The 24382-nt window shown below is 54.6% G+C and overlaps 1 protein-coding gene and 2 long non-coding RNA genes across 18 annotated transcripts in view; 2 read left to right on the top strand and 1 right to left on the bottom strand.

Moving 5' to 3' along the window:
- Nucleotides 1–1356, top strand: part of LOC141408854 (uncharacterized) — a 2359-nt gene extending 1003 nt beyond the window's left edge. Inside the window, exon 2 of the long non-coding RNA XR_012426104.1 lies at nt 251–1356. This is a non-coding gene — a long non-coding RNA (uncharacterized lncRNA). The remainder of the gene's footprint in view (nt 1–250) is intronic.
- GPRC5C (G protein-coupled receptor class C group 5 member C) overlaps nt 1–21355 on the bottom strand; it is a 27674-nt gene extending 6319 nt beyond the window's left edge. The window contains exons 1-7 of one of the 14 annotated variants that reach the window (XR_006693381.2): nt 20176–20555; nt 11879–12961; nt 8812–8906; nt 6104–6253; nt 4192–4284; nt 1562–3770; nt 1391–1521 (exon numbers count right to left, since the gene is read on the bottom strand). Coding sequence is in view for 10 of the 14 variants with exons in the window: in XM_005584841.4 (XP_005584898.3) it covers nt 4225–4284; nt 6104–6253; nt 8812–8906; nt 11879–12961; nt 20176–20443 (1656 nt within the window). In the remaining 4 variants the exon portion in view is untranslated. The other 13 variants (XR_012426100.1, XR_012426101.1, XR_012426099.1 and 10 more) reach the window with 13 other exon arrangements.
- On the top strand, nt 19490–24382 carry LOC135967767 (uncharacterized). Of its 3 annotated transcripts, XR_012426103.1 has the most exons (6): nt 19490–19522; nt 19798–20497; nt 20964–21165; nt 21266–21360; nt 23485–23684; nt 23925–24382. It is a non-coding gene; the product is annotated as an uncharacterized lncRNA (long non-coding RNA). The 3 variants fall into 3 exon arrangements; XR_010581994.2 differs by lacking the exons at nt 19490–19522; nt 19798–20497; nt 20964–21165; nt 21266–21360 and adding an exon at nt 21434–21505 and having other exon boundaries at nt 23925–24064; XR_010581991.2 differs by lacking the exons at nt 19490–19522; nt 19798–20497; nt 20964–21165; nt 21266–21360 and adding an exon at nt 22492–22548 and having other exon boundaries at nt 23925–24064.

Here is a 24382-nt window from a genome sequence, read left to right as displayed (position 1 = left end):
TCCAATCGCGGCAACCTGCCAAGCCACCCACTCTGGGGACCCAGGGCATGAGGCAGCGCAGAGGGAAGGGAGGATGTGGCACCAGGAGGTGCCAAACTGAAATCTGGCTGGAAGACCTGCTTGTCTGGGCAGGAAACACTGGGCAGATGGTGCCTGGATGCTCTGCCTTGGCTGTGACTTTCATGGGGGTTACCTGGAGGGGACAGAACGCTAAACACAAACTCAGGAGGCTGGTACCCCCATTTTTCAGATGAGAAGACTGAGGAAGGACTAAGGGAGCTGCCGAAGGTCACAGAACTACTAACAGCCAGGATCTGAACCCACAGCCTCTGATTCCAAAGTCATATTTTCTCCGTGCTGCAGAATTGCCTCCTGCTACAAGGGCATGGGTCCCTGCTCCCCACCTCCTTCTCTGAGGGTACTGATGTCTCCCTTTCAATCCCCCGCACCCCAGAGGGACGCGCCGCTCCAGCCTCTGCCCATCAGCAACCTTTTCTCAAGGAGGATGAGGTCAGAGCCGCACCCCGAGCCCAAGGAGGATGAGGTCAGAGCACTCCCGGTCTGGTGCAGGTGCTAAATAATTCATGCAGCTGCTGTGAACAGGGGCTGCAGCTTCCTGGAGGGCCCAGAGTGGAGACAGCAGACAGGAAACACATTCTGGTCCCTGGCACCTGTGCCTGACCTTGGCGCGTCCTCTGGGGCTAGTGAAAATGCTGGCCTTGGCGAGAATGGCTTGGAGGGCCGACAGACCCTTCCGAGCAGCACCCCCACGGGACAGGCACTTAGCCTCTGTTGCTTGCTCTCTTCTATGAGCTGCGAGGGGCTGACGAACAAGTGCAGGGCCATGAGTAAACTGGAAAGTCAGGCATGGCATTCGGCAGGTCTTCATGGCCCAGGGGATTTATCAGCCATCCCTGGTTCTGGTATGCCTTTCTGTACACTGAGAATTTCACCCAATAGGTGTCCTGGCTGCCTCTTCCAGCCATGCCAGGCAGCAACAGGGATACTATTGGGGTTGCCCCCCTCCCCACTCACATCTTGTGTAGGTGTCAGAGTTCTCTGGCCTTGACTGGTTGAGAGCTCAGTGGTTGTTGGAGGCCTGGTTTTCCCCAATAGAGAAAAAGGTTAGTTGGAATCAAACAGCCTTTGTTGGTATAAAAAGCAAGAGGACTAGCAGGGAAATACACATGAAAAAAATCCCAGAGGCAGGGTGGGGGTGGGGGAGCAGGCACCTGGAATCCCGGCTACACGGAAGGCTGAAATGGAGAATCATTTGAGGTCAGGAATTTGAGACCAGCCTGGGCAACGTAGCAAGACCCTATCTCTAAAAATAAAATAATAATAATTTTTTAAAAACTAGTCACTCCCAGAATTTATGAGCACACAGGAATTCAATGGCAGTAAGCCCTCACCCACGGAGGGTAAGGTCATTTAATTCCGAGCAGTTATGAAGTCCAAAGTCCTCGGTTTGACAGTGGTGGATGTGAGATTTCCCACGGTGTTGGCTGGATGATGGTGAACCTGCGAGATTTCCCACGGTGTTGGCTGGATGATGGTGAACCTGCGACAGGCTCTGCTTCTTCTAGTTTTCTTCCATTCAATGCTTGTTTGTGATGCCACTCGACCACCTCAAAGAAGCCACCTCTCTCCTCTTAAGACCTCATCTAACAACTTCTCCACTTGGCCTGGGCAGGAGTAAGCAGGGCCGGTGGGTACTCCTGAATACAGGCAGGCCTGCATCTTTTAGGAGCCCATCCCACCGTGAGCCTCACGCGCTGAGCCCCCAGAGGACTCAGGCTATACACAAACCCGCGTCCACTGGAGACTGCAGCCTCTGGGCAACAGGCACTGCCAGGGACTCCTTTGAAATTATCACATAGGAAAGCAACACAGTGCCTCGATTCACTAAGGGATCTTGGGGCTGCTAAGCTAGACCAAGCGCAGCGTGAAGTCCACAGAGCTCCCTGCTTCCCTTCCACTGGAGGGAAACAACACTCTGTTCATGGACTTCAGCAAGCAACAAAGACAGGCCAGGGGCCACAGTCAGGGCTGCAGTCCTACTCTGCAGGGATTGCGCGCCCAATTTAGCTCTGGAAAAGTACGCCAGTGACAAAGGCACAGGCTGCTGGGGATGGGAGTAGCACCAGAGGGCTGTGGGACGGACTACAGGGCACCCCTCCAGAGAGCTGCTCTGGTCGTCACCCTCCACCCTGGCACCCAGAGGTGCTGCTGGGCTGGGGACTGAGCTCTAGGGCCCACCTTGGATAAGGGCAGGAAAAACCCCAGGAAGACAATACTATAGAGAGCTCATTTCCACAAGCCTGGAGCTGTGCCCATCTCCATCCTCAGTGCCAGCACCATGGAGGTCCTGAGAAGGCACCCTCTTCACTGGGTGACCGTCAGGATCCTCTGGAGCATGTCTGAGGGCTCAGAACACAAGAGGCTCCTCCAGTGATGAACCGGCGCCAGCACATCCAGGTGCTGCTCAAGATGAGGTAGAAACTCAACACATCTGCCCATCAGGAAATAGCAGTCGTTAGTCCTGGATCCCACTTACCTGAGGATCCCACTTACCTACTTACATATCTGCCCATCAGGAAATAGCATCATCTTTAGTCCTGGGTCTCATGGGCCTCCCACATCCCACAAGTCCCAGTCACGAGAAGAGGCCTAGACTCCAGTTCATCTGGTCCAGGGCTCTCCACTGGTCCCTGAGAATGCAGTCTGAACCCCAACCCCACGTGTCCTAAGGGTACTTCCAGGCCCTGACCAGAGATGTTGGAATAGCCACAGCAGGCCCCTACTGCATTCCCAGAACCTGTGAGATCCAGGTAATCAGGGTCACGGACACCTGTTCCTGCCACAGGAGCCACCTTGAACCCCAGATGCCAGGGTGGCCGGCCATTCCCAACTCCTTAGTGAGCTGTCCATGAGGTACTGCTGGATAAAGAGAGCCTTCATCCCAGCATGCTCATCCTCGTCCCAGACGGTGAGGGGCACTGGGGGCAGAGCTCAGGCAGGGCTGGCCCTGGCTTGCTGGTGGGACCCGCTTCGTGGAAGATGGGGATGGCTCAGGGGCTCTCAAGTGGCTCTCAAGTGGGTTCAGATCCGGGACCCATAGGCCGTGGAGAGAAGCAGTGTGCCCAAGCCTCGGGCTGAGCTCTGCCCCCATCTCAGTGGCCTTCCATAGTCCAGGTGGTGGCAGGAGGCCCTGGTGAGAAGGGCAAGGGCCAACTGCTGCCCTGGCTTGGCCTCAAAGACTCATGGAGGAGATCCATCTAGGCAGAGGGCGAGACAAGCCAGTGCCGGACACCAAGATGGCAGGGCCAGGAAGGTCCAGAGTCAAGACGGCGCACTGAGGCCCGTTGTTCACAGAGGGGAGGATGGCAATCTGAAGAACCACAGCCTGGGGACACAGGGGCTATGATTTGGTGAGGGGCGGGGGGTGTCAAGAGGGGAGTTGGAGGCAGCCTGGGGGCCTGCGGACAGCTCCTTGCAGCTGCAGCCACCTGGGAACCAGGAAGATGGGCTGGGCAGGAAAGAGAGGTGGCCCTAGGCGCTCCAGTCACACACTCAGGGCTTCATGAGGGCCCACTCGGTCCACTGCTTCAGGTCGGTGGCCTCTGGCCCCTCCCAGCTCCAATGACAAGCACAGGAAAGGTGCTGGGCCCAGCCCAGCCTGGGTACAGAGGAATGAGGATCAGGATGCCGTGCGGTCCCGGGAAGGAAGAGGGCTTCTACCATCTCGTTTTACTTTGCGGGGACTGACCCTAAAGTGACCAGAAAGAACAAGAGTCAAAGGGGACTCTACCGCGGAGGGCCCAAGCACTAGTTTTTACCTAAAAATAGTGTTTCAGTCCCCAGGAGGCTGATGCAATCTGAGCACAGAAGGAGAAGTTTGGGAGAAGTTTATTTTTTTTTCCAGCAACCTTTCTCTCCCTTTCAAGTTGGTTTTTTTTTTTTCTCCCCCAGCAACTTTTCTCTCCCTTTCAACAAAAACAGTTTTTCCCCTACAACCGGTATCAGAAAATAGCTTCTGACTAGTTGGGGAGAAACATTCCCAAGCCTGAGAGGAGCAGGCTCCCCTGGGCAGGCCTGGCAGCCCCCGGCAAGGCCTTGAGCAGCGTCCAAAGGTCGGACCCTGCTGTCTCATCCTCACAGCTGGAAGTGCCACCCACTGGACTGGCTTACCCAGGGTGGGCCACGGAGAAAGGCTGCTGGACGTCAGAGTCTGAGGAAAACCTGGTTGGGGTTGGCCTGACCTCTCTGGGTCAGTTCGCTTACCTGTAAAAGGGGGCAGTGTGACCACTCTGAGGCCCTGTCTCACCCCAAAATGGTACAGTTCTGCGATTTTGAGTCGGGAAAAGGGAGAGCATACTAGTCCTGCCCACCTTCCAGGGCAGCCTTGGGGATTAAAATGAGCTGATGGGCTGGGTGAGGTGGCTCGTGCCTGTAACCCTAGCACTTCGGGAGGCTGAGGTGGGCAGGTGACTTGAGGCCAGGAATTCAAGACCAGCCTGGGCAACATGGTGAAACCCTGTCTCTACTAAAAATACAAAAAGTTAGTGGTGGCACATGTCTGTCATCCCAACTACTCAAGAGGCTGAGGCAGGAGAATCACTTGAACCTGGGAGGCGGAGGTTGCAGTGAGCTGAGATTGCGCCACTGCACTCCAGCCTGGGCAACAGACCAAGACTCTGTCTCAAAAAAAAAAAATTAAATTAAAAAAAAATGAGCTGCTGAGGAAAGGCTTTTGCTTAGTATAAAGTACTGAGCAAACTGACTTTCTTTTTTTGAGACAGAGTCTCGCTCTGTTGCCCACACAGGAGTGCAATGGTGCAATCACAGCTCACTACAACCTCGACCTCCTGGGCTTAGGAGATCCTCCCACCTCAGCCCCATGAGTAGCTGGGACTAATGCCTGGCTAATTAAAACACTTTTTTTTTTTTTTTTTTGGTAGAAACAGGGTCTCACTATGTTACCCAGGCTAGTCTGGAACTCCTGGGCTCAAGCGATCCTCCCACCTTGGCCTCCCAAAATGCTGGAATTACAGGCTTGAGCCATCGCGCCCTGCACAAATGGACATTTTAATGACCGCTCAGGATTGAACCCAACCGGGACCTGGCCCAACCCTTTGCACTTCTGTCAACCCATTTGTAAACAATTCCTAACCCTCTCTAGGCCATTCCTTTGCACGTATCACACGGTGTGATCTCAAAGCATGGAGCAGAATGAGTCTCCACTTTGTCCGCTATGGGATCTTCACTGTTATTCATCCCAGGAGAAGGTGAAATTAGTTCATCTTCCCTTATACGCAGAGCCACCTGCTCAAGGCCCACCTTCCCAGTCCTGTCCCTGCAGCCACTGAAGGGGGGTTCCCAGAGGAAAGCTGCCTGACCTCAGACAAGCCCGGGTGTAGGACTGCATCCTAGGCACACACTGAGCCTGGGTGTTCATTCTGATTGCACAGAATACAGACAGAGGACCTGCTAAAGAACCCCTCACTGGGGAGAGGCATCAGCTACTTAATTGCACAGGAAAAATCTGCAGCAGCTTTAAATATGAGCTGGATTTGGAGGGAAGAAAGAGAAGTCACCCACAGGCCATGGAGGAGGAGAGGTTCCTCAGAAACCAGGAGCCCAGCTCAGAAACCACAATCCCAAAGCGAGAGTTAATAAAGCAGAAATGTTTTTATTAGGCACCCTTGTTCCTCACAGAGGAGCAAGATCCAGGCCTGAGCGCCTGAGAAGTCTCTTGAGGTTGCAGGAATCTCCAGAGAAACATAGGCGCTGCCCGGCCACCACCCCGAGAACACTATTTGGCTGGAGTGTGACCGCGGAGGTGACCCTGGCAGGAGGCCGGGGCTGGCTCCTCGACTCCACAAACACTGAGGAGTGGGCGAGGACACCCAGGACACCCACCGGAACACTGGCAGAGAGGGAGGCCCTTCTAGCTCTGGGGCACATGTTGCTGAGCCTGCCAGTGGGAGGAGGAGCCTGAAGAGTCCCTTGCCTGGGGCCAGGTCCTCAGGGCCCTCCCCAAATCCGCCCGCCTCTCCTGGCCACTGCTGACTCAGTCCCACACATAGGGGTTTCTAAAGACCTGAGAGTTCTTGCCGTCTTTCAGCGGTGTTGCCGCCTGGTGGCTCTGGGCCGAGTACATGTCTTCAGCCCGCAGGGTCGAGTTGGCACTGCCCATCACCTGGCTGTTGGCGGTGGCCCGTGGGAGGATGACGTCGTAAGCTCCTTCGGACTGGAAGGAAGAACAGGCGGTCTCACAGTCGGGGATCGGGAGCCAGGTTCCGCCGGGGCGGATGCACAAACACTCACTTCCTGCAGGGCTGGGCCTGCCAGATCCCTCCCGACTCCCCCCCTCGGCCCCTCTGCCCCCTCTGGCTGGGCCCCAGGGGCGGCCTGGGACAGCCAGACCTGAGCCCCTTATCTTGCCCTGCCTCTGGGCATGGGAACAAGGCCCCTGGTGACCTTGGATGGTGCTGGGGCTTCACAGAGGGGGGTCCTCTTCTCAAGCCCCCTCCCGCTTCTAATTGTTTAGGGAAATGCTAGGGCCAGTGGAGGGTCAGCCACATAGAGCTGCTATTACCTGTCTGGTACAGCTCCCAGGCCCCTTCCTCCAAGAATCTTACCCCGAGTCTACCGCCTGTCACTACCATACCCCCAGCATCACAGCTGCCGGCTCCCCTGGCCGAGGACATGGCTCTGGCTGTGCCCACACATCTCTCTAGGCATCTAGGCTGGCCGGTCTAATTTAGAGTCTTTTTTTTTTTTTTGTAGAGATTGAGGGGGGTCTCACTACGTTGCCAGGGCTGCTCTCGAACCCCTTGCCTCAAGCAATTCTCCCATGTCACTCTCCCAAAGCACTGGGATTAAAGGCCTGAGCTACTGCATCCAGCCCTGATTTGGAGTCTTGAAACCTGAATTCTCTGCCTGGCGCTGGGTCTTGCTCCCATGTGGGTGAGAGACACCAGCTGTGGGGTGAAGAGGGTCCTGAGGTACCTGTTCTGGCTCCCATGCTGGAGGGAAGGTGAATTCCTGGCCCCATCTGTCTTAGCCCTATGGGAAAGAGCTGCCACCAATCAAATCTCTGTAGCTCCCAGGCCCCAAACCAGCCTTCAAGTCAATCAGGCCCAGGAGGTCCTCAGCCCTGTCTGCAGTGGCCCCTGTCCCCGTGGCCCCTGGAACATCTACATCCGTGGCCCCAATCCACGAATGAGTATGCACTGGAATCACCTACACTGCTTGATAAGCCTCACCGACTCATAGCCGGACCCTACACAGCGGGCCCCACGCAGCTGGCAACAACTGGGGCTGGGGGAGGGAGTGCTGAAAGCAGGGCTTACGGATCTGCGCTGAGTAGTACCCCCATGGTGCCGATGCCCTGAAGGGATGCTAACATCCCAGCTCTGGCCCCGTCCCATCCGCGCTTTTATTTTTTTATTTCTTATTTATTTATTTTTTGAGACAGAGTCTCACTGTGTTGTCCAGGCTGAAGTGCAGTGGTATAATCTCGGCTCACAGCAACCTCCGCCTCCTGGGTTCAAGGGATCCTCTGGCCTCAGCTTCCCCAGTAGCTAGGACCACAGGCATATGCCACTATGCGTGGCTAATTTTTGTGTTTTTAGTAGAGATCAGGTTTCGGCATGTTGGCCAGCCTGGTCTCAAACTCCTGACCTCAGGTGATCCACCTGCTCAGCCTCCCAAAGTGCTGGGATTACAGATGTGAACCACTGCACCTGGCCCCCTTTGCACTTTTAGCAGGCTCCCAGGTGAGGCTAATGCTGGTGGTCCAGGTACCATGTTTTGAGAACCGGTCAGATAAAATATCCCTGTTCATCCAGATCATCCCCCAGGAAGCGGACTCCAAAGGTGCTGGGGAGTGAGGCACAACAACAGTGAGGGAAGCTACTCAGGAAAAGCTCCTGTGGCTGCCCACTCCCCACCAGAGCTGGCGGCCCGCAGCCTCCACTCCTGGTCCTCCGGAAACTCTCCTCTGCCCAGGCTCAGGTTCAGGCTCAGGGAGAGGGGAGGCACTGGGACTGGAGGCTTCAGCCACACTCGCCTCCCCCTGCCCTGCGGCTCTCACAGAGAGGGCGGGGAGGGGGATGAGAACGCCACCCGGCTGACCTCCTTGCTTCCTGTTCCCAGTGTCCTGCCAAGACGGGTCACTGACCTCTCCCCACAGCCTCTGCCAGCCGGGAGGAGGAACACATACAGGAGCGAGTAGAATCCAACCCACTGTCTTCCTGCTCCCATCCCCTCCCCTGGCTAATGAAGCATCTAGTTTCCAGAACCCAGGGGAGGTGTAAGGTCGAGACTTGCTCCCTGCCAGAGCAGGAGGGGAGTCGTGGGCCCCCTTGGCACAGCTGTGCTTGAGAAGTAAACACCTATCCAGATCTGCAACATTTGGACCCTGATCCATTTTGCAAACACCTGGCTGAGACCCTCCTTTGTCCCTCCACAAGCTCTCCAGGGTAAAGCTGGCAGCTCCCACCAGGGAGAGCTCACCCAGCATTCCCTGTAGCATCCTGACAGAGCCTGTGTGCAATGCCCCAGTGACACAGGGCGGGTCCCACTGCAATGCAGCTGGAGGTGGTGGGTACGCTGACTCCAGGACAAGGAAGTTAAGAACTGGGGCTCTGGATTCCCCAGGTAGAAGCACCAGATGGAGAAGCTTGCCTTCCCCCTACCATCTCCACCCAACCCAGCTCTGGCCACATGGCCCTCTCCCGCTGGCCTGCTGAGACTGGTGTCTGTAGCCCAGCTGCATCATGGGGACCTGGGGAACCCACTTACTGGGACTTTGTGCATCAGGGCCATCTCGGTGGGCTGGTACACACTGGTCAGCAGCTGCCCGTTGTACCCGCTGTATGGTGACACCGGCCTCTTAGCTGCAAGGAAAAGCAGGAACAGTTTGAAGATCCCAGGGCTCTCAGCTCCCTTCCCCACCTCCCACAAGCCAAGCAAGGCTCTCTGGGGGCAGGGAAGAGGTACAGGGGGCAGGCCAACCCTGGCATAGTCTCTAACCCAGGAGTGGCCAAGTTGGGGATGAGGTTGTGAACACAGGGGCCCCCTCCCAAACCTAGCACCCCTTTGTACAGATGCATGGGAGTGAGCAACACTGCTGGGCTTCCCTGCACTGTAGACCCCCCAGCCCCTGACCCAACACCTGAGAAAATGCTCTGTCAGCAACCTCCACATCCCCATCCGCCCTCCAGGGCCAGGGGCCAAGAGGACACATGGACCTTCGGCCACCTTCCAAGATGGCCAGCCTCCAGCTCTGCCTGTCACCATGGGCCAGCTGCCAGGCGCAGGGGTAAATACATCTGAGACCCCACGGCCTAAGCCTCTTCATGTCCTCCCAAGGCCGACCTGGGTGCCCCTTCCCCACTACACCAACCCGGAGCCTGGCCAGGGAGCCTTCACGCACGTCCCATCCTATAGCCCCCTGGCAAATTTCCAGAACTATTTTTAGCTCCAGGGATACTTCCCTGTGCCTTTGGGGTGTTGGTTTCCCGATGTGTTCCGCCCTGCTGGGCACTCCCAGGGTGTTTGAGGAGGGCTGCTGACCCACCCCGGGGCCTCGGAGCAGGCCCTGCTGTGAGGACGGCACAGCGGATGTCTGGCTCCAGCAAGGCTGACGGTCCCGCAGCTCTGAGGGACCGCAACCTATATAGGGTTTCCTAAGTGCTGAGGCTGGGCTCACTCTATTGATTTTTCCATTTAGAAAAAAAAGAAAATAGGAAATAAAAACTCAGCCCGAAGGTTGAGAACCATTTGGCCCTGACAGGCATTCGGTGTGGGGGCGGGGCCTGAGGCTCCTCCCAGCACTTGTCCATAAGCCCCGCCTCTCCGGTGGGTTTTGCCGATTCCGTGCCCCCACGCACACTGTGCGTGTGACAGGGACCACCTAGGGCTGCGGTCAGCACCTCAGCCCAGGTGGGCAGATCAAAGATCAAGTGCCCGGCAGGACAACGGTCATTTCTTTCCCCAAAGCAGGGATTATGAGGATTTCAGTTTGTAGAAGAGAAAGGAATGTCTCTAATTCTGGAACTTCCACTGCCTGACTCTGACCTCCCGGCAGAGACCCCAGAGCCGGTGCTTGTTAACCGGGCAGTTAAGAAAGTCTGAAGCCCCCAGGCCTCCAGATCAGCAGAGTCTGGGGACAGGGTAACGCCTTTGAGATGGTACCCCCACATTTCCAGGTCATTTTCAGATGAGGGGCTGCAGCCAGCAGATTGAGGAAGAGCAGGTGGGAAGCGCACAACGGGCCACATAGGTAAGGGGATTAGCACCGGAGCTGGCACAGAGCAGGTGCTGAGGAAATGCTAGTGGGCTGCTGAGACCACTACGCGGCACCCCAAGTACTTTTATTAAAAAGAGAAAAAAGCCAGGTGCAGTGGCTCAAACCTGTAATCCCAGCACTTTGGGAGGCCCAGGCAGATGAATCACTTGAGGTTAGGAGTTCAAGACCAGCCTGGCTAACATAATGAAACCCCGTCTCTACAAAAATTAGCCGGGTGTGGTGGTACACGCCTGTAATCCCTGCTGCTTGAGAGGCTGAGGCAGGAGAATCTCTTGAGCCTGGGAGGCGGAGGTTGCAGTGAGCCAAGATCGCGCCACCGCACTCCAGCCTGGGTGACAGAGCAAGACTCCGTCTCAAAAAATAAAAATAAAAATGAAAAGAGAAAAAAAATTATCTGAAAAATACTTCCTTTTAAAGAAAACTAAGGTGATTATGGATACATACATAATAGAAAAACAAGTTCTGGAGAGATGGTATTAGTAAAATATGTAAAATAATAGTCACGCACACACAGCAAATAGCTAATTCTTCAAGAGTGCTTTTCATGGGCCAGGCACTCAGTAATTTTTTTTTTTTTGAGATCATCCAGGCTGGTATGTGGTGGTGCAATCACGGTTCACTGAAGCCTCAACCTCCTGGGCTCAGGCAATCCTCCTGCCTCAGCCTCCTGAGGAGCTGGGACCACAGGAGTGCACCACCACACCTGGCTAATTTTTAAAATTATCTGTAGAGACGGGGTCTCACTATGTCCAGGCTGGTCTCAAACTCCTGGGCTCAAGCTCCACTCACCTCAGCCTCCCAAAGTGCTGGGATTACAGGCATGAGCCACAGCGCCCAGCCGGCACTAATGAATTTAATCTTCACAAGAACCCTATGAAATAGACACTGTCATTATCCTCCCCATTTTACAAATGGAGAAACGGAGGCACATAGATATTATATCGGTCAATAGCGCTCACTTCGGGGGATGGAATAGGATGGGATGGGTAGGACTGGGAAGGCAGCTGGGGAAATTTTCATTTTATCTGTAATGTTTGAAATTTTAAGGTGAGAATATATGCATGAATTATATGAATATAGAAAAAAAATCTTTTTTTTTTTTTTTTTGAGATGGAGTCTCACTCTGTCACCCAGGCTGGAGTGTAGTGGCTTGATTTTGGCTCATTGCAACCTCCACCTCCTGGGTTCAAGTGATACTCCTGCCTCAGCCTCCCGAGTAGCTGAGATTACAGGCATGCACCAGCACACCCAGCTAATTTTTTTGGATTTTTAGTAGAGATGGGGTTTCACCATATGGGTCAGGCTGGTCTCGAACTCCTGACCTCAAGTGAGCCACCTGCCTTGGCTTCCCAAAGTGCTAGGATTACAGGCATGATCTGCCATGCCCAGCTGAAAAAAAAAAGATCTTTAAATTAAATGGAATTTAGAGACACTTAGGCAGAAAACTACAGAAAACCTCAAAAAATTTCCATTTTGCTCAAGAGACTGGATCCCTGTCCTGCAGTAAAAGACATGGGATGGAGAAAGGGGCCACTGGGGGCATCCACAGAGACCCACCTGCAGCCGGCTCATCCATGGAAAAGGCCTTGTTCTCCACGAACATGCTCTGACCCTTCTGCTCTTTCAGGATGGTCTCATAGCCCACGCCCCGGGTGGGGTACATGTCCCCCTGGTAGCTTTGCTCTGGGCTGGCCTTGGTCACCTGAGAGACCTCGGGGATGACGTAGAAGAGGACAAAGGCCCAGGCATTGGCGGCAAGGGCGATGGCCAGCGTGGGGTCATCCCAGGTGGGGCTGTTGCGCTGCTCGTTGCCGTAGGTATACATGACAATCCACACCACCCATATGGCAATGGAGGTGGCCGTGGTGAGCAGCACGAAGACCCCGTGCTTACGCCAGCGCTTGAAGTGGCCACACAAGGCAGGCCAGGCCCCCAGGAAGGCACCCAGCAGCAGCAACATAACGTAGATGAGCGCCATGACAAAGTCCATGTTGGCGATGGCGCAGGGGGAGGCCACGGCCCAGTGGGCACTGCTGTTGCCCTGAGGGCCGCCGTCGCCACTGCCCCGAACCAGTGTGATTATCAGCCACTCTGTATTGATGATGACCTCCACCAGGGTCAGCAGCAGAGCCACAGTGAAGATCACCCAGCCCCGGGGCCCATGGTTCTTCCGGGCCAGGAAGTTGAGGGCGAAGACGTGAGCCACCAGACAGGAGAAGCAGATGGCGAACAGAACCCCAAAGAGGAAGCGCCGAGAGGCACAGGTGGAGAAGTCGGGCTTTACCACGCAGGCAAACACGAGGCAGAAGAGGCCCAGGGTCCCCAGAAGGAAGAACACCTGGGTCCCCAGCAGGCTGCGTTTCTTGGTGTCCTGCACAAAGGGGAGGCTGGCCACCAGGATGATGGTTAGCACAAACGTGGTGACGACGCCCGCCCCAGCCACGGCCTCCAGGACGATGCCCCACGCCCCAGAGCGGTCACACAGATTGTAGTAGAGGGGGTTGAGGCCTTGGCTGCAGCCGGGTGGGACATGGCTCTGGGCCCGGGCCCCTGGGAACAGGAAGAGAGGCAGTCCCAGGCACATCACCAAGGCTTTGTGGATGGCCATCCTGGCTCCCAGGCCAGGCTCTGGTTGGGTCCCTAGAGACAGAAGGAAAAGGGACAAAATTAGTCCTCCAAGGTCAGACTCCAATATACATGGTGCTGCTTTCCCCACCCCAAACCCAGGCAGACAGTGCCAGCTGACCATGAGGCTCTCTGGACCTCAGAATCCTTCTTAACGCAGAACTCCTGAGAGGAATTTCAACTGGCCAGAGAGGCAAATGAGATGAAGCCCATTTGTCAGCCCTATTCCTAGCCATGGCAAAGGAAAAACCTGTCATTGAATTTTCAGTTCCCTCCCTTCCACCAACCATAACCTGGGTTCAGATATTCCCTGAGCTCTGGCGGCTAGGGTGGAAGATGAAGGGGCTTTGTGAACAAGTCAAGACTAAGCATACCACCCACCCAGCACTTCCTCTCTGCCCTGGGACTTCCAGGCTTCGGGAGGTCAGCTGCTATGTCCCTAAACTCCATTCCTGTAAGGCCTAAATCCATAGCCAGTCAGCTATGCATGCATTCACTCATTCATTCATTCATTCATTCATTCATTCATTCATTCAATAAGGACTTAACAAGCACCTGCATCAGGCATAACCGACAGCCAGGAAAAATGAAGAGACAGTCATTTTCCCACTTTTAGTGCCAAGTCTCCACTTCAGAATCCTACATTTTTTGCCTAGCTCAGAAGCGGAAGTCGAGGATAAAATAAACAAAGTCCCCAGCTAAGGAGTTAATGACTTAATGCCAAAATTTTCCTTCAGAGCATTAACATTTTAAAAGCAAGAACCAGGCAAGGGCAATGCAAAACCCAAAGGAATTAATCTTTAATAGAAGACTTTAAGACGTCGTAGTGGCCTGGCGCGGTGGCTCACGCCTGTAATCCCAGCACTTTAGGAGGCCGAGGCGTGCGGATTACAAGGTCAGGAGATCGAGACCATCCTGACTAACACAGTGAAATCCCGTCTCTACTAAAGAATACAAAAAATTAGCTGGGCGTAGTGGCAAGCGCCTATAGTCCCAGCTACTCTGGAGGCTGAGGCAGGAGAATGGCGTGAATCCAGGAGGCGGAGGTTGCAGTGAGCCGATATTGTGCCACTGCACTCCAGCCTGGGCGACAGAGCAAGACTCTGTCTCAAAAAAAAAAAAAAAAAGACGTCGTAGCTAGAAGGCAAGAAAGTTAGCTTTTATTAACACCAGCAAGGTAATTTTCACTCCATCTATTCACTGCCGCTCTACCAAATGCCACAAATCTGTGCCAGAGAAGAAAACCAAACCCCTGCTCCCAATACCGATTGGATTTTCCCACATGAAGTAGAGGTAATGGATTTAACAGGTTAGGAGACATTAAAGACCAAATCAATGAGTTTTTTCCAATCGAAAGTTTTAAATGCACTTGCAGGAACCTAACACTGAAAATTTAAATGCTGCTGAGCACGGTGGTTCATGCCTATAATCCCAGAACTTTGGGAGGCCAAAGTGAACAGATTGCTTGAGTTCAGGAGTTTGAGACCAGTCTGGGCAACATGGTGAAACCCCATCTCTATAAAAAATACAAAAATTAGCAGCCGGGCGCAGTGGCTCATGCCTGTAATCCCAGCACTTTGGGAGGCCAAGATGGGTGGATCATTTGAGGTCAGGAGGTTGAGACCAGCATGGCCAAAATGGTGAAACCCTGTCTCTACTAAAAATACAAAAATTAGCTGGGCGTGGAGGTGCACGCCTATAATACCAGCTATTCAGGAGGCTAAGGCAGGAGAATCACTTGAGCCTGGGAGGTGGAAGTTGCAGTGAGCCAAGATCGTGCCATTGCACTCCAACCTGGTCAATAGAGTGAGACTCCATATAAAAACAAAAGAAAACAAAACAAAACATATATATATGAATTAGCAGGGTGTGGTGGCATGCGCCTGTAGTCTAAGCTACTTGGGAGGCTGAGGTCAGAGGATCATCTGAGCCCAGGGGATCGAGGTTGCAGTGAGCTGTGATTACACCACTGTGCTGCAGCCTGGGCAACAGAGCGAGACTGTTTCCAAAAAAAGAAAGAAAACTAAAAAAAAAAAAAAAGAAAAGGAGAGAAATCTTAAATGCTTTAAGAAGCAGGTTATACTATTCAAAATTCTATGAATGCAGGTAGTCCACATTTAAGTCACCCCGTGTTGAAATAACTAGTTGTAACCCCGCTTCATCAGGAACTCTCTGGGAAAACGGCAACAAAGCTTTCCTGGTCTGACAGTGACCACTAGTGGCTGGCAGGGGAATGGCATTATCTAACTGTATTCTGTAAGGCTGCTACCCTTCTTTCTTAGGGGGATTGTGAGGTTGTTTATACACGGTTTACCTCCTTACTGTTTTCTACCATTCCTGGCTACTTAATTTCTAATAGGCAAACAAAAGCCCTAAATCCCACAGTTGATAGAAATTGTCCCTCTTTTCAGCACAGAAGCAAAAAAAAAAAAAAAATTCTGTCCATAATTGATATGTGAAAGAACACTTACTAAATCAGGGGCAATGAAACTCATAAAATTCAGTGAAATGGACACAATAAAGAGGATCCATTGTCAAAGTCCCTTCAAACAGTCTGCAGGCCACTTGAAAATATTTAGGTCGTCTTAGCCATCTCAGCTACCTCATCTTTCAATTAAGCTTGCTTAAGAGTAACTCTTAAAATTAACCATCTCATGCAAATGTACTGTTGTTTTCCTAAATAACTGGCATTGTAACAGCTAGTTTCTCTTCACTTCTAATGCAGGACTTAAATAAGCTTCTGTAGGGGACTTTGGAAATCAATAAAGCACCAACTGCATTTTATTTACAAGTGCTGGAAAGAGGAGTAAGAGAGGGCTAAGAGGTAAGGAGTAGGCCGGGCGCAGTGGCTCACACCTGTAATCCCAGGACTTTTGGCGGACAGATCACGAGGTCGGGAGTTCCAGACCAGCCTGACCAACATGCTGAAACCTCGTCTCTACTAAAAATACAAAAATTATCCGGGCGTGGTGGCACGTGCCTGTAATCCCAGCTACTTAGGAGGCTGAGGCAGAAGAATCACTTGAACCCGGGAGGCAGAAGATTGCAGAGAGCCGAGATTACGCCACTGCACTCAGCCTGGGCAACAGAGCGAGACTCTGTCTCAACAAAACAAAACGACAACAACAACAAAAAAAGGTAAGGAGTAATATGGAGCCACTCCCGGGACATAATTTATGGATAACAACATTCTGTGGGGTCCTAAATGTTCAACTTCATCTTGGGCTCCACAGCCAATCAGCCAGAACTTGGGCTTGGGCCTGAAGCTGGACGTAGGGAAGAGAACCCTTAGAACTGCCACTTAGCCTCCAGGCACCTGTACTTACAAGGGCTTTTCACCCCACCTCCCTCGGCCAGGGCCCAGTTTAGAGCAGGCAATTACTCCAAATCAGCAAATATTGACTGTGTGCCTGGGAAGGAAAGGCCCTGTTGTTCCCAGAGCTGTGGAAAATACAAACATGAACATAGTCCCTGATTTGATGGCATTTAAAATCTATCAGGAGAGATAAGGTAGGTACTCACAAAAATTACACAAGGAAGAATATGATTAAGGGCCACACAATGGAATTTACCTGTAGGAGAGAGACAGGGGCTACAGGAACACAGAAGAGAAACAGGCAGAGCAGAGAAAGACTGTTCCACAGAGTTTTACTCAGAATCTAATCAAAAACATACCAGGTCCCAGACACCGCCAAGAGACAGGGACACCCAGAAGCTAAGCCCTGAAGAATGTGAGGAACGGCTGAGCAGGTGAAGGGAACAAGGAGAGGGACGTGTAAGGCAGAAAAGACGGTGTGAATCAAAGCCCTTTTGAGCCCAAGTCCAGAGCAAGTGAAAAAAGAATTCAGTTTGCTAAGTATCAGCTGAGTTTGCAAAGGGAGGCTGCAGCTGCTGGCTGACACATTGGAAATGCTACAGGGGTGGGGCTGGGGGCATTATTCTAAAGGTAACAGTCAGCCACCGAAGGCTGTTTTCAGCATGATGGGGGCATAGCCAGGGTTGTACTTTTAATAAATGAGTCTGGGAAAAATGCACAGGCAATCGGTTTGTTGGAGGGGGGGCACACATTCATCTCAGTTAAAGGTCAAGGCCAAAGGTAAAGCCATAATGGCCAGCTCTGAGAGATCGTTTCCAAAACACAATCGAAGGACTTGTTGGCGGGCAGAGGTGGGGGAAAAGGATGCTAAAGCCCACACTACAAGTTCAAATCTAACAGGCATGTCATTACAGAAAACCAAGCCAGGGACCAATGTCGCTCATTCTTCTTGATCCATCTTGCCCTAGAAATATTTGCGTGTACCCTGCCAGCTCCCAGAAGCCCACAGGCACTTGGGCCAGGGTCAGGAAAGCATCACAGCTCCCTGTCCCCAAGCCCCCACCTCCCATTTCCCCCTGACTTTGTGGTTGGTGACCAGCAACTTCCTTCTGCACCTGACCCTTCAAGTCTTGCTTCTCCTGCCAACCCCCTCAATATAGAAACTTCCAGGGAATGAGAGAGGAACCTGTATCTGCCCCTTACCGCATCCAGGTACCAGGCTGCTGCTTTTAGGAAGTTGCTGAGCAACTAAATAGCCTCAGAGGACACAACCTGGTCCCATCCTGAAAGACCTTATTTCTCTGGTACCCCCAGAAATGGAAGAGCAGGTGGGAAGACAGAAATGCATGACTCAGGTGAGAAAGCCAGGCCTTCTGGGCGTGGCTCTCATCTACTGCCTAGGACAAGGACCCTCAGAGAGTTAAGAGAAGCTCAGAAGAGCACAGCTCCAGCCCTCTGATGCCGGGAGTGCACATTCAGCCAATGCCACCTTTTTTTTTTTTTTTTTTTTAAGACAAAGTTTCACTCTTGTCGCCCAGGCTGGAGTGCAATGGCGGTGATCTCGGCTCACTGCAACCTCCAACTGCCAAATTCAAGCAATTCCCTGTCCTCAGCCTCCCAAGTAGCTGGGATTACAGGCGCCCGCCACCACACCCGGCTAATTTTTTGTATTTTTAATAAAGACAGGGTTTCACTATGTTGGCCAGGCTGGTCTCGAACTCCCGAACTAAGGTGATGTGCCTACTTCAGCCTCTCAAAGTGCTGGGATTACAGGTGTGAGCCACCGTGCCTGGCCCAATGCCACTTTTAAGATGGTGGCTAAGGGACTGACAAGATGGACTCAGTTCTGGTCAGAGGCTTTTCCTCAGGACCCTGGAGGAACCTTCTGCTTCCTGTGGGTCCCTAGATCCCGCACTAAGACTGAGCCTTCTGATCCCTGAACATTCAAATCATATCCGTGTCTCCCTTCCAGGGCTGGAAGGTCTTTGAAGCTGGTGAACAAGAATTCTAGAATTCACTGCCACAGCGGGTGCTGTGCCTGAACACACTGAGCATTTGGAAGTCACCTCTGGATAGTCTCAGGTGCATTGATCCGTACCCAGGGCTGCCCCCTCCATTTTGGAGTTGCATCTTCTGCTTAAAGATTCTCAGAGGGTACAATGAGTGGGGTAGGAGGGGAACCTCCTTCTGCCCTGAGTCTCCCCGATCCCACAGCTGAAGCCCAGCCCCAGCCTCAGATTATTTTCTGGACAAAAGGGCCTTTTGCTTCACTTCCCTGGAATCAGTTGTACAAATATTTTTAATCGCCTCTGAAATCGGCCTTTCCCCAGGCTCAGCCACCCGGCCCCCAGCTCTCCTCTGAATCAGTCCAGTCCAGTTGCTGAATCTCCCTCCTCCCTCCTTCTCTCTGCAGGGGGCGCAGAGGCCTGGTGGGCTCAGAGGCTGAGGCCCAACAGCCCTGACTGGTTTCCCCCAGCAACAAGTGGCTTCATCCAGCAACAGGGGAGACAGCCAGGCCTTCTCACTTCTCCAGAGCAAAACCCTCTTTCTCGCTCCAGCATCATCCACACACAAGCCTGAGACCCCCTCCACCCACCAGGGCAAAGGATACCACCCTGCAAAGAGAGCTCCAGCGTGTCACAGGGCCAACCAAGCTCAACACTGACACATGGCCAATGGCTGTCTTCAAGGGTGCTGTGACCAGGGCACTCTCCAGGGAGGTTCACCCAGGTATACCACAGAGCACCTACCTTCCTCCCATCCCACACACTATACAGCCTATCGGGAAAGAGGATGGCCTCACTGACAGCCTTCCTACCTCCATTCCCATCCCTCTCTCCCAGTCCCTGGTTAGGTCTCACCCCTCTGTCCAGGGCGCTCAGGCGTTTACCCCATCAATAAGAAGGCGCACAGGAGAAGCCTGTGCCTGGAAGGAGTGGGCTCAGTGTGTAGGTTGGTGGGCGGGGGGGAGGGTAGGGGTTGCTCGAACCTCAGCCTAGACAGCCCACCTCTATCCTCCTATCCCTGCCCCGCACCAAGACCAGGCATTTGGGCCAAAATGCCCTGAGCACTCTGAGACGTGGAAATCGTCAAGGGTCTGCCCTGGAATGTTACTCTGGAATGCGCCCCGGCCCCCAAGGCACTCCCTCCCCTAGTCACAGTTGAAGGCACAGGGGTGGGGGGCCGGCGCTCCAGGAGCACAAAACCCTACTTCAACACAGTCTCCTCCCCTGGACTTTAGGATCTTGGTCGTGGAGTTTGTAAGTGGTTGGGTCTTCCTGAGTCTAACACTGCGGGCCTGAGGATGGAGGTGCAAAGGACGCTAGAAAAGCCAGCCGGGAGTGGGGGTTCGGGATCTAGGGGCCAGGCTGCCAGAAGGAGAGGCGCTTTGATAGTCTGAATTTCCAAACTTCCCTCAGGGAGATTCTGAGCCCTCTCGTCCCTACTTGGGTCGACGGTACTGGGGTCTACACCTGCGCTCCCCGGATGGCTGGAATGGGGAGCAAGGGAACCAGTCTCTCTCTCCCATTTTTAGGGCTACAGAAACCTGCCCTCCCCATCCACAGTAGCAGGCGGCGGAGAGGACGCCGACCCACAAGAGAGGGTGACCGCGGACTCCCACCGAGAGGCAGGCGGTGGAGGGGCTCCCATTGGAGACCCCGATCGTGGAGTCCTTTCCCCTCCCTCCAGCCTGAGCCGCAGCGCCGGGCTCTCCCATCCCCCATTCCCCAGCCCCAGCCCCCAGCCTGCTCGGGTCTGAAAACTTTCAGCGACCGAGCGGAGTTGGTGCGGCGTCCCCCGCCCGCAGGATGTCCCAGCCCCCGCCTCTGCCCTCGCCCACTCCCCGCCGGCCCGACCCGACTCTTCCGGACGGCGGAGAGGGAGGGCGGAGCGGGAAGGCAGCAGCCCTTACCTGGGACTCGCCGCGGGCCCCGCTCCTGCACAGCCTTTGGGGCCAACTCCAGCCCCAGGCAGGCGGCGGGCGGGGGTGGGAGGGATTCGGCGCGGAGCGCTGGGCCAGGCCCGGTCCTGGCTGGGATGGCGGGACCCGGGCCGGGACGCAGGGCCTGCCTCTCCCCGGGACCGAGGCTGAGCCGGGCGCGCTGGGTCGCTCGCTCTCGCGCGGGCCTGTCCCCAGGCAGGACTCCTTGCTGTCGGCGAGGGTGGGCTGGCGCCTGCATCACCGTTACATCACCTCCATTCAGGGCGCTTATCGGGCGCCCGTCGCGCTCCAGGTACGTGCGCTCCGTTTACACAGGAACAAAGCCTGCCCGGGCCTCCCCGCCCCGACTCACCTCCAGGCTGGGCCGACTCGCACTTTCCGGCTAGGGAGGGAGATGGGAGTTTCTGGCCCTGCCGGCGTGTGGTTTGTTGCTGTTGACTGCCACGCCCCCGCACGCGGGCGCGCGCACACTCACGCGCACTCACTTTCTGGGCTCGGCCTTCTCCGGGGCAAGCGGTGTGGGGGTGCAGCCCTGCGCACCCCCCACCGCGTCTCCCAGAGAGCGCGCGTACGGACACGCGTGGGGCTGCCTTGACGCGTCTCCGTGGGGGACACCTAGCCTTTGTCACCTTCGTCCTGGCCCTCCCGTGAGACACACTTAGGGCACAGTTCGCTGGGAGCGGGCCGGAGCGAGGCGCACACTCAAGACACAGAGTCCGTCTTTTTGTCACGCCTTCTGCGTCCCCTCCCCTCCCCAGCTTGCACACGTGGACACACCGAGGTTCGCCTTTTGCACGCGCGGTCCTTCTCTGGGACCCCCCACCGGTCACAAAGCGTACGTGGGATCGTTACCAAGTGCTCCCCTCACGCGTGGGCCGAGTCCAGAGCCACTCCGCACCGTGGGCAAAGGTCGCCCTGGGCCCGACTATCCCGCGCCCGGATTTCCTGCGACCGTTCCAGGTTCTGCCCAATTCGGAGCGCGCGCTCCCCTCCCAGCGTCCCGGTTCCCTGCTCCGACTTGTCCTAATTAGCCTTCACGGTTTTGTTCCCCGAGGTACAGTGTTTAGCGCGGCCCCCTCGGTCTCTGCGCTCCGGGACACGTCGGCTCTGACTCCGAGTCCGTCCCCTCCAGCAGCCGGGGGACCTTTCCAAGAGGTCAGGTTCCCACCAGCCCCACCCCCACTCCCTGTCCCGGGGTGGATCTGTGGGTTGCCACCCTTTCCCCTCCGGCCCCAGGAATCTGCTGAAGGTGGACCGCAGAAATTGGGAAGCGAATCCAGGCTGGGACTTCTCCAGCCCGGTAAACAAGAGGAGATTTTCCGGCCGCCTTCCCCCGGGGCTGCTGGCCTCGCGGCGGGTGGGGTGCGCCGTCCCAGGGACCGGCCGCGAGGCCTAGTTAGCCCGCGCCAGAGGCCCGTAGGGGCCGAGGCGCACGGAGGAGGGAGAGGTTGTTAGGTCTGGCCGGGGCCCTGGGGACGCGGAGGGAGGGCAGGGCGCTGAGTCTCGGGGTGCCTGTTCTCATGACGCCGAGTTGCCTGGGGGATCGCCAGCGGCGCGCCGGTCGGAGCCAGCTGGTGGCGGGGCAGGCGGGGCGGGCGGCCGGTGTTTGCTCAACCCCGAGCGCCCGCGAGGGGGAGGGGAGGTAGCTGGTCGCGGGCTAGGGGGTAGCAAGGTGGAGGAGCGGGGGCAGGGAAAAGGGTGGGTATCTCCCGAGCTGCTTGTTTGCGTGCCTGCCCCGGTGTAAGACAACTGGGAGCCTAAACTCTATGAATCACCCGGAGTTGCTGGAGCGATAAACCTCAGGCTGGTTCCTCCCCTCGCACACCGGCTTCTCTGACTCCAGGAGGGAATGTTTGCTTAGCGGCTGGAGCTGGCGGAGAGGCCCTGGTTCTCTAGAACCCTGTATCCCTTCCTGGCCTTGCCTTCACGGGCTGGTCTGCGGTGGTGGAGACTGAATTGTTTCACGTCTCTTCAAGAAGAGGGGCGCAGTGCTGCTGCTGATTTGTTCCTCACTCTTGGGCTCCCTCCCGTAGCTCCACACCCCCACCCTAAGATTCAGAGGCCCCCATGCCAGGGAGGCAAACGCTTGTAGGGTCCAAGCAGTTGGGTGCCCACGCTAGAAAGGCAAACGGCGGGTCAGACCTAAGCGAGGGGCATCCATGACTCTTGGCTGGGACTAGTTCTCATGAACCAGGCGACCAGTGCTGAACACAGTGTGCTGGGAGGGGCTGCTCATTAGCATATGTGAAAAGCCAGATAAGAGCTAGAGGAAGGTGGAAAGGAAATAGTCTCCGAGACTGCTTGTGACCTTAAGAAGCCAAAGATGAATTGTGCATCTGGCAGGTGTGTTTCAATTTATTTTCAAGCTTGGGGACTCGCTTTTCCCTACCTAGATTCTCCAAAAAGGCAACTCTTGGCCCCTCCCTCCCCACCCAGGCAGGGAAAAGGCTGGGGCATGTGAGGCCTGGGCACCCCAGCAGTGGAGCCCGCCTACCGCCAGCCCTGCATAGTAGATGACAGTGGAAATGTAGGGAGGTTTCCTGAGAGCTGTTTGCTCTTTTTGTGTTCAATCCATCTCACTTCTGGGGCAGGATCTGCCTTTAAAGGACAAAGCAAGTCCTTTGGGGCGGATGACATGGGCTTCAGCCTTCAGGGTTCCTGTTAGCCTCTGCTCTAATCCCACGGGCCTGTGCTGGTTCAGAGTGGGGAGGCAAGAGTTGGAGAAGGCATGAGACCCCTCCACCATGAGTCGGACCCTGGTGGGGGCTGTGGACACAGCGAACCTGTGATGCTAGAAGGAAAGTTTCGTGGGAGGTGGCTTTGCTTTCGGAAAAACTCCAGCCACAGGGTCCTCTGTGCCCCCAAATGTCCTTCACCTTAATTTAATACCCCCGTAGGTGTAGAACCCATTGCGAACTCCGTTTTCACCAAAAAACTACACTCTGAGAAGTGTTCAAAGAGTGCTACTGTTCAAAGAGATCTCGGGGCCCAGCACAGTGACTCACGCCTGTAAACCCAGCATTTTGGGAGTCCTGGGTGGGAGGATCGCTTGAGCCCAGGAGTTGGAGACCAGCCTGGGCAACAAAGACTTCATCTCTATTGAAACAAACAAACAAAAAAGAAAATGATATGGGGTCTCACTGTGTTGCTCAGGCTGGTCTCGAACTCTTGAGCTCAAGCGATCTTTCTGCCTTGGCCTCCCAAAGTGCTGGGATTACAGGTATGAGCCACTGTGCTCAGCCTATTTAATTTTTTTTTTTTAATATATGAAATAAAAAGGAAGAAAAAGATTCTGGATTGCGGATAAGCATGTCTGTGTCCACCACCCAACTACCTCCACCCCCCACCTGAGTTGGGTTCCTACTGGCAGAGTGAGAAACCACCTTTGTTCGTTGGAAAGCTTCCTTCAGAGATGTCTGAGGTCTTGACAAGGCCCAGGGGTGAGAACACCTGTGCCACCTGCCGGCTGTGTGACTTGGGTGAGTGGTCTTATCTCTCTGAGCCCTGCTTTCCTCAACTGTAAAACTGGATGATATCACCCCCAGAATGAAGTTGTGTCTGGAATGTTCCTCACACAAGCCAGGTGCTCACAGGGAGCCAGCGATCAGCCTCCGCTTTCCTGGTGTGATTGTCATTCCCTCTAAGCCTTGACAGGTCTACCAGTTTTTATTTATAATTTAAATTTTAATTAATTAATTAATTAATTATTTTTGAAACAGGATCTCACTCTGTCACCCCGGCTGGAGTGCAGTATTGCGATCTCGGCTCAGGGCAGCCTCAACTTCCCAGGCCCAAGTAACCCTCCTGCCTCAGCCTCTCGAGTAGCTGGGACTATAGGAGTGCATCGTCACGCATGGCTAATTTTTGTATTTTTTGTAGAGATGGGGTCTCACTATGTTGCCCAGGCTGGTCTGGAACTCCTGGGCTCAAGCAATCCTCCCTCCCTCACCTCTCAAAGTGCTGGGATTACAGGCATGAGCCACCGCGCCTGGCCTAATGGTTTTTAACCCCAACTCTTGCAGAAGCTGGCATTCTTTCTGTTCTGTTTCACCGTGATTGGAATAGCTTTGCCATGCCATGCTCTGAGGCTTCACCTGTGATGTTCCTTCCACCTCGAACATTTTATGCCTCTCACCCTCCTTTTTCTGTGTGAATAAAAAGTTTTTTAAAATCTCCC

The sequence above is a fragment of the Macaca fascicularis genome, chromosome 16 (genome assembly GCF_037993035.2).
Source record: "Macaca fascicularis isolate 582-1 chromosome 16, T2T-MFA8v1.1".
NCBI lineage: Eukaryota > Metazoa > Chordata > Mammalia > Primates > Cercopithecidae > Macaca > Macaca fascicularis.
This window is presented reverse-complemented; position numbering and strand designations above follow the sequence as displayed.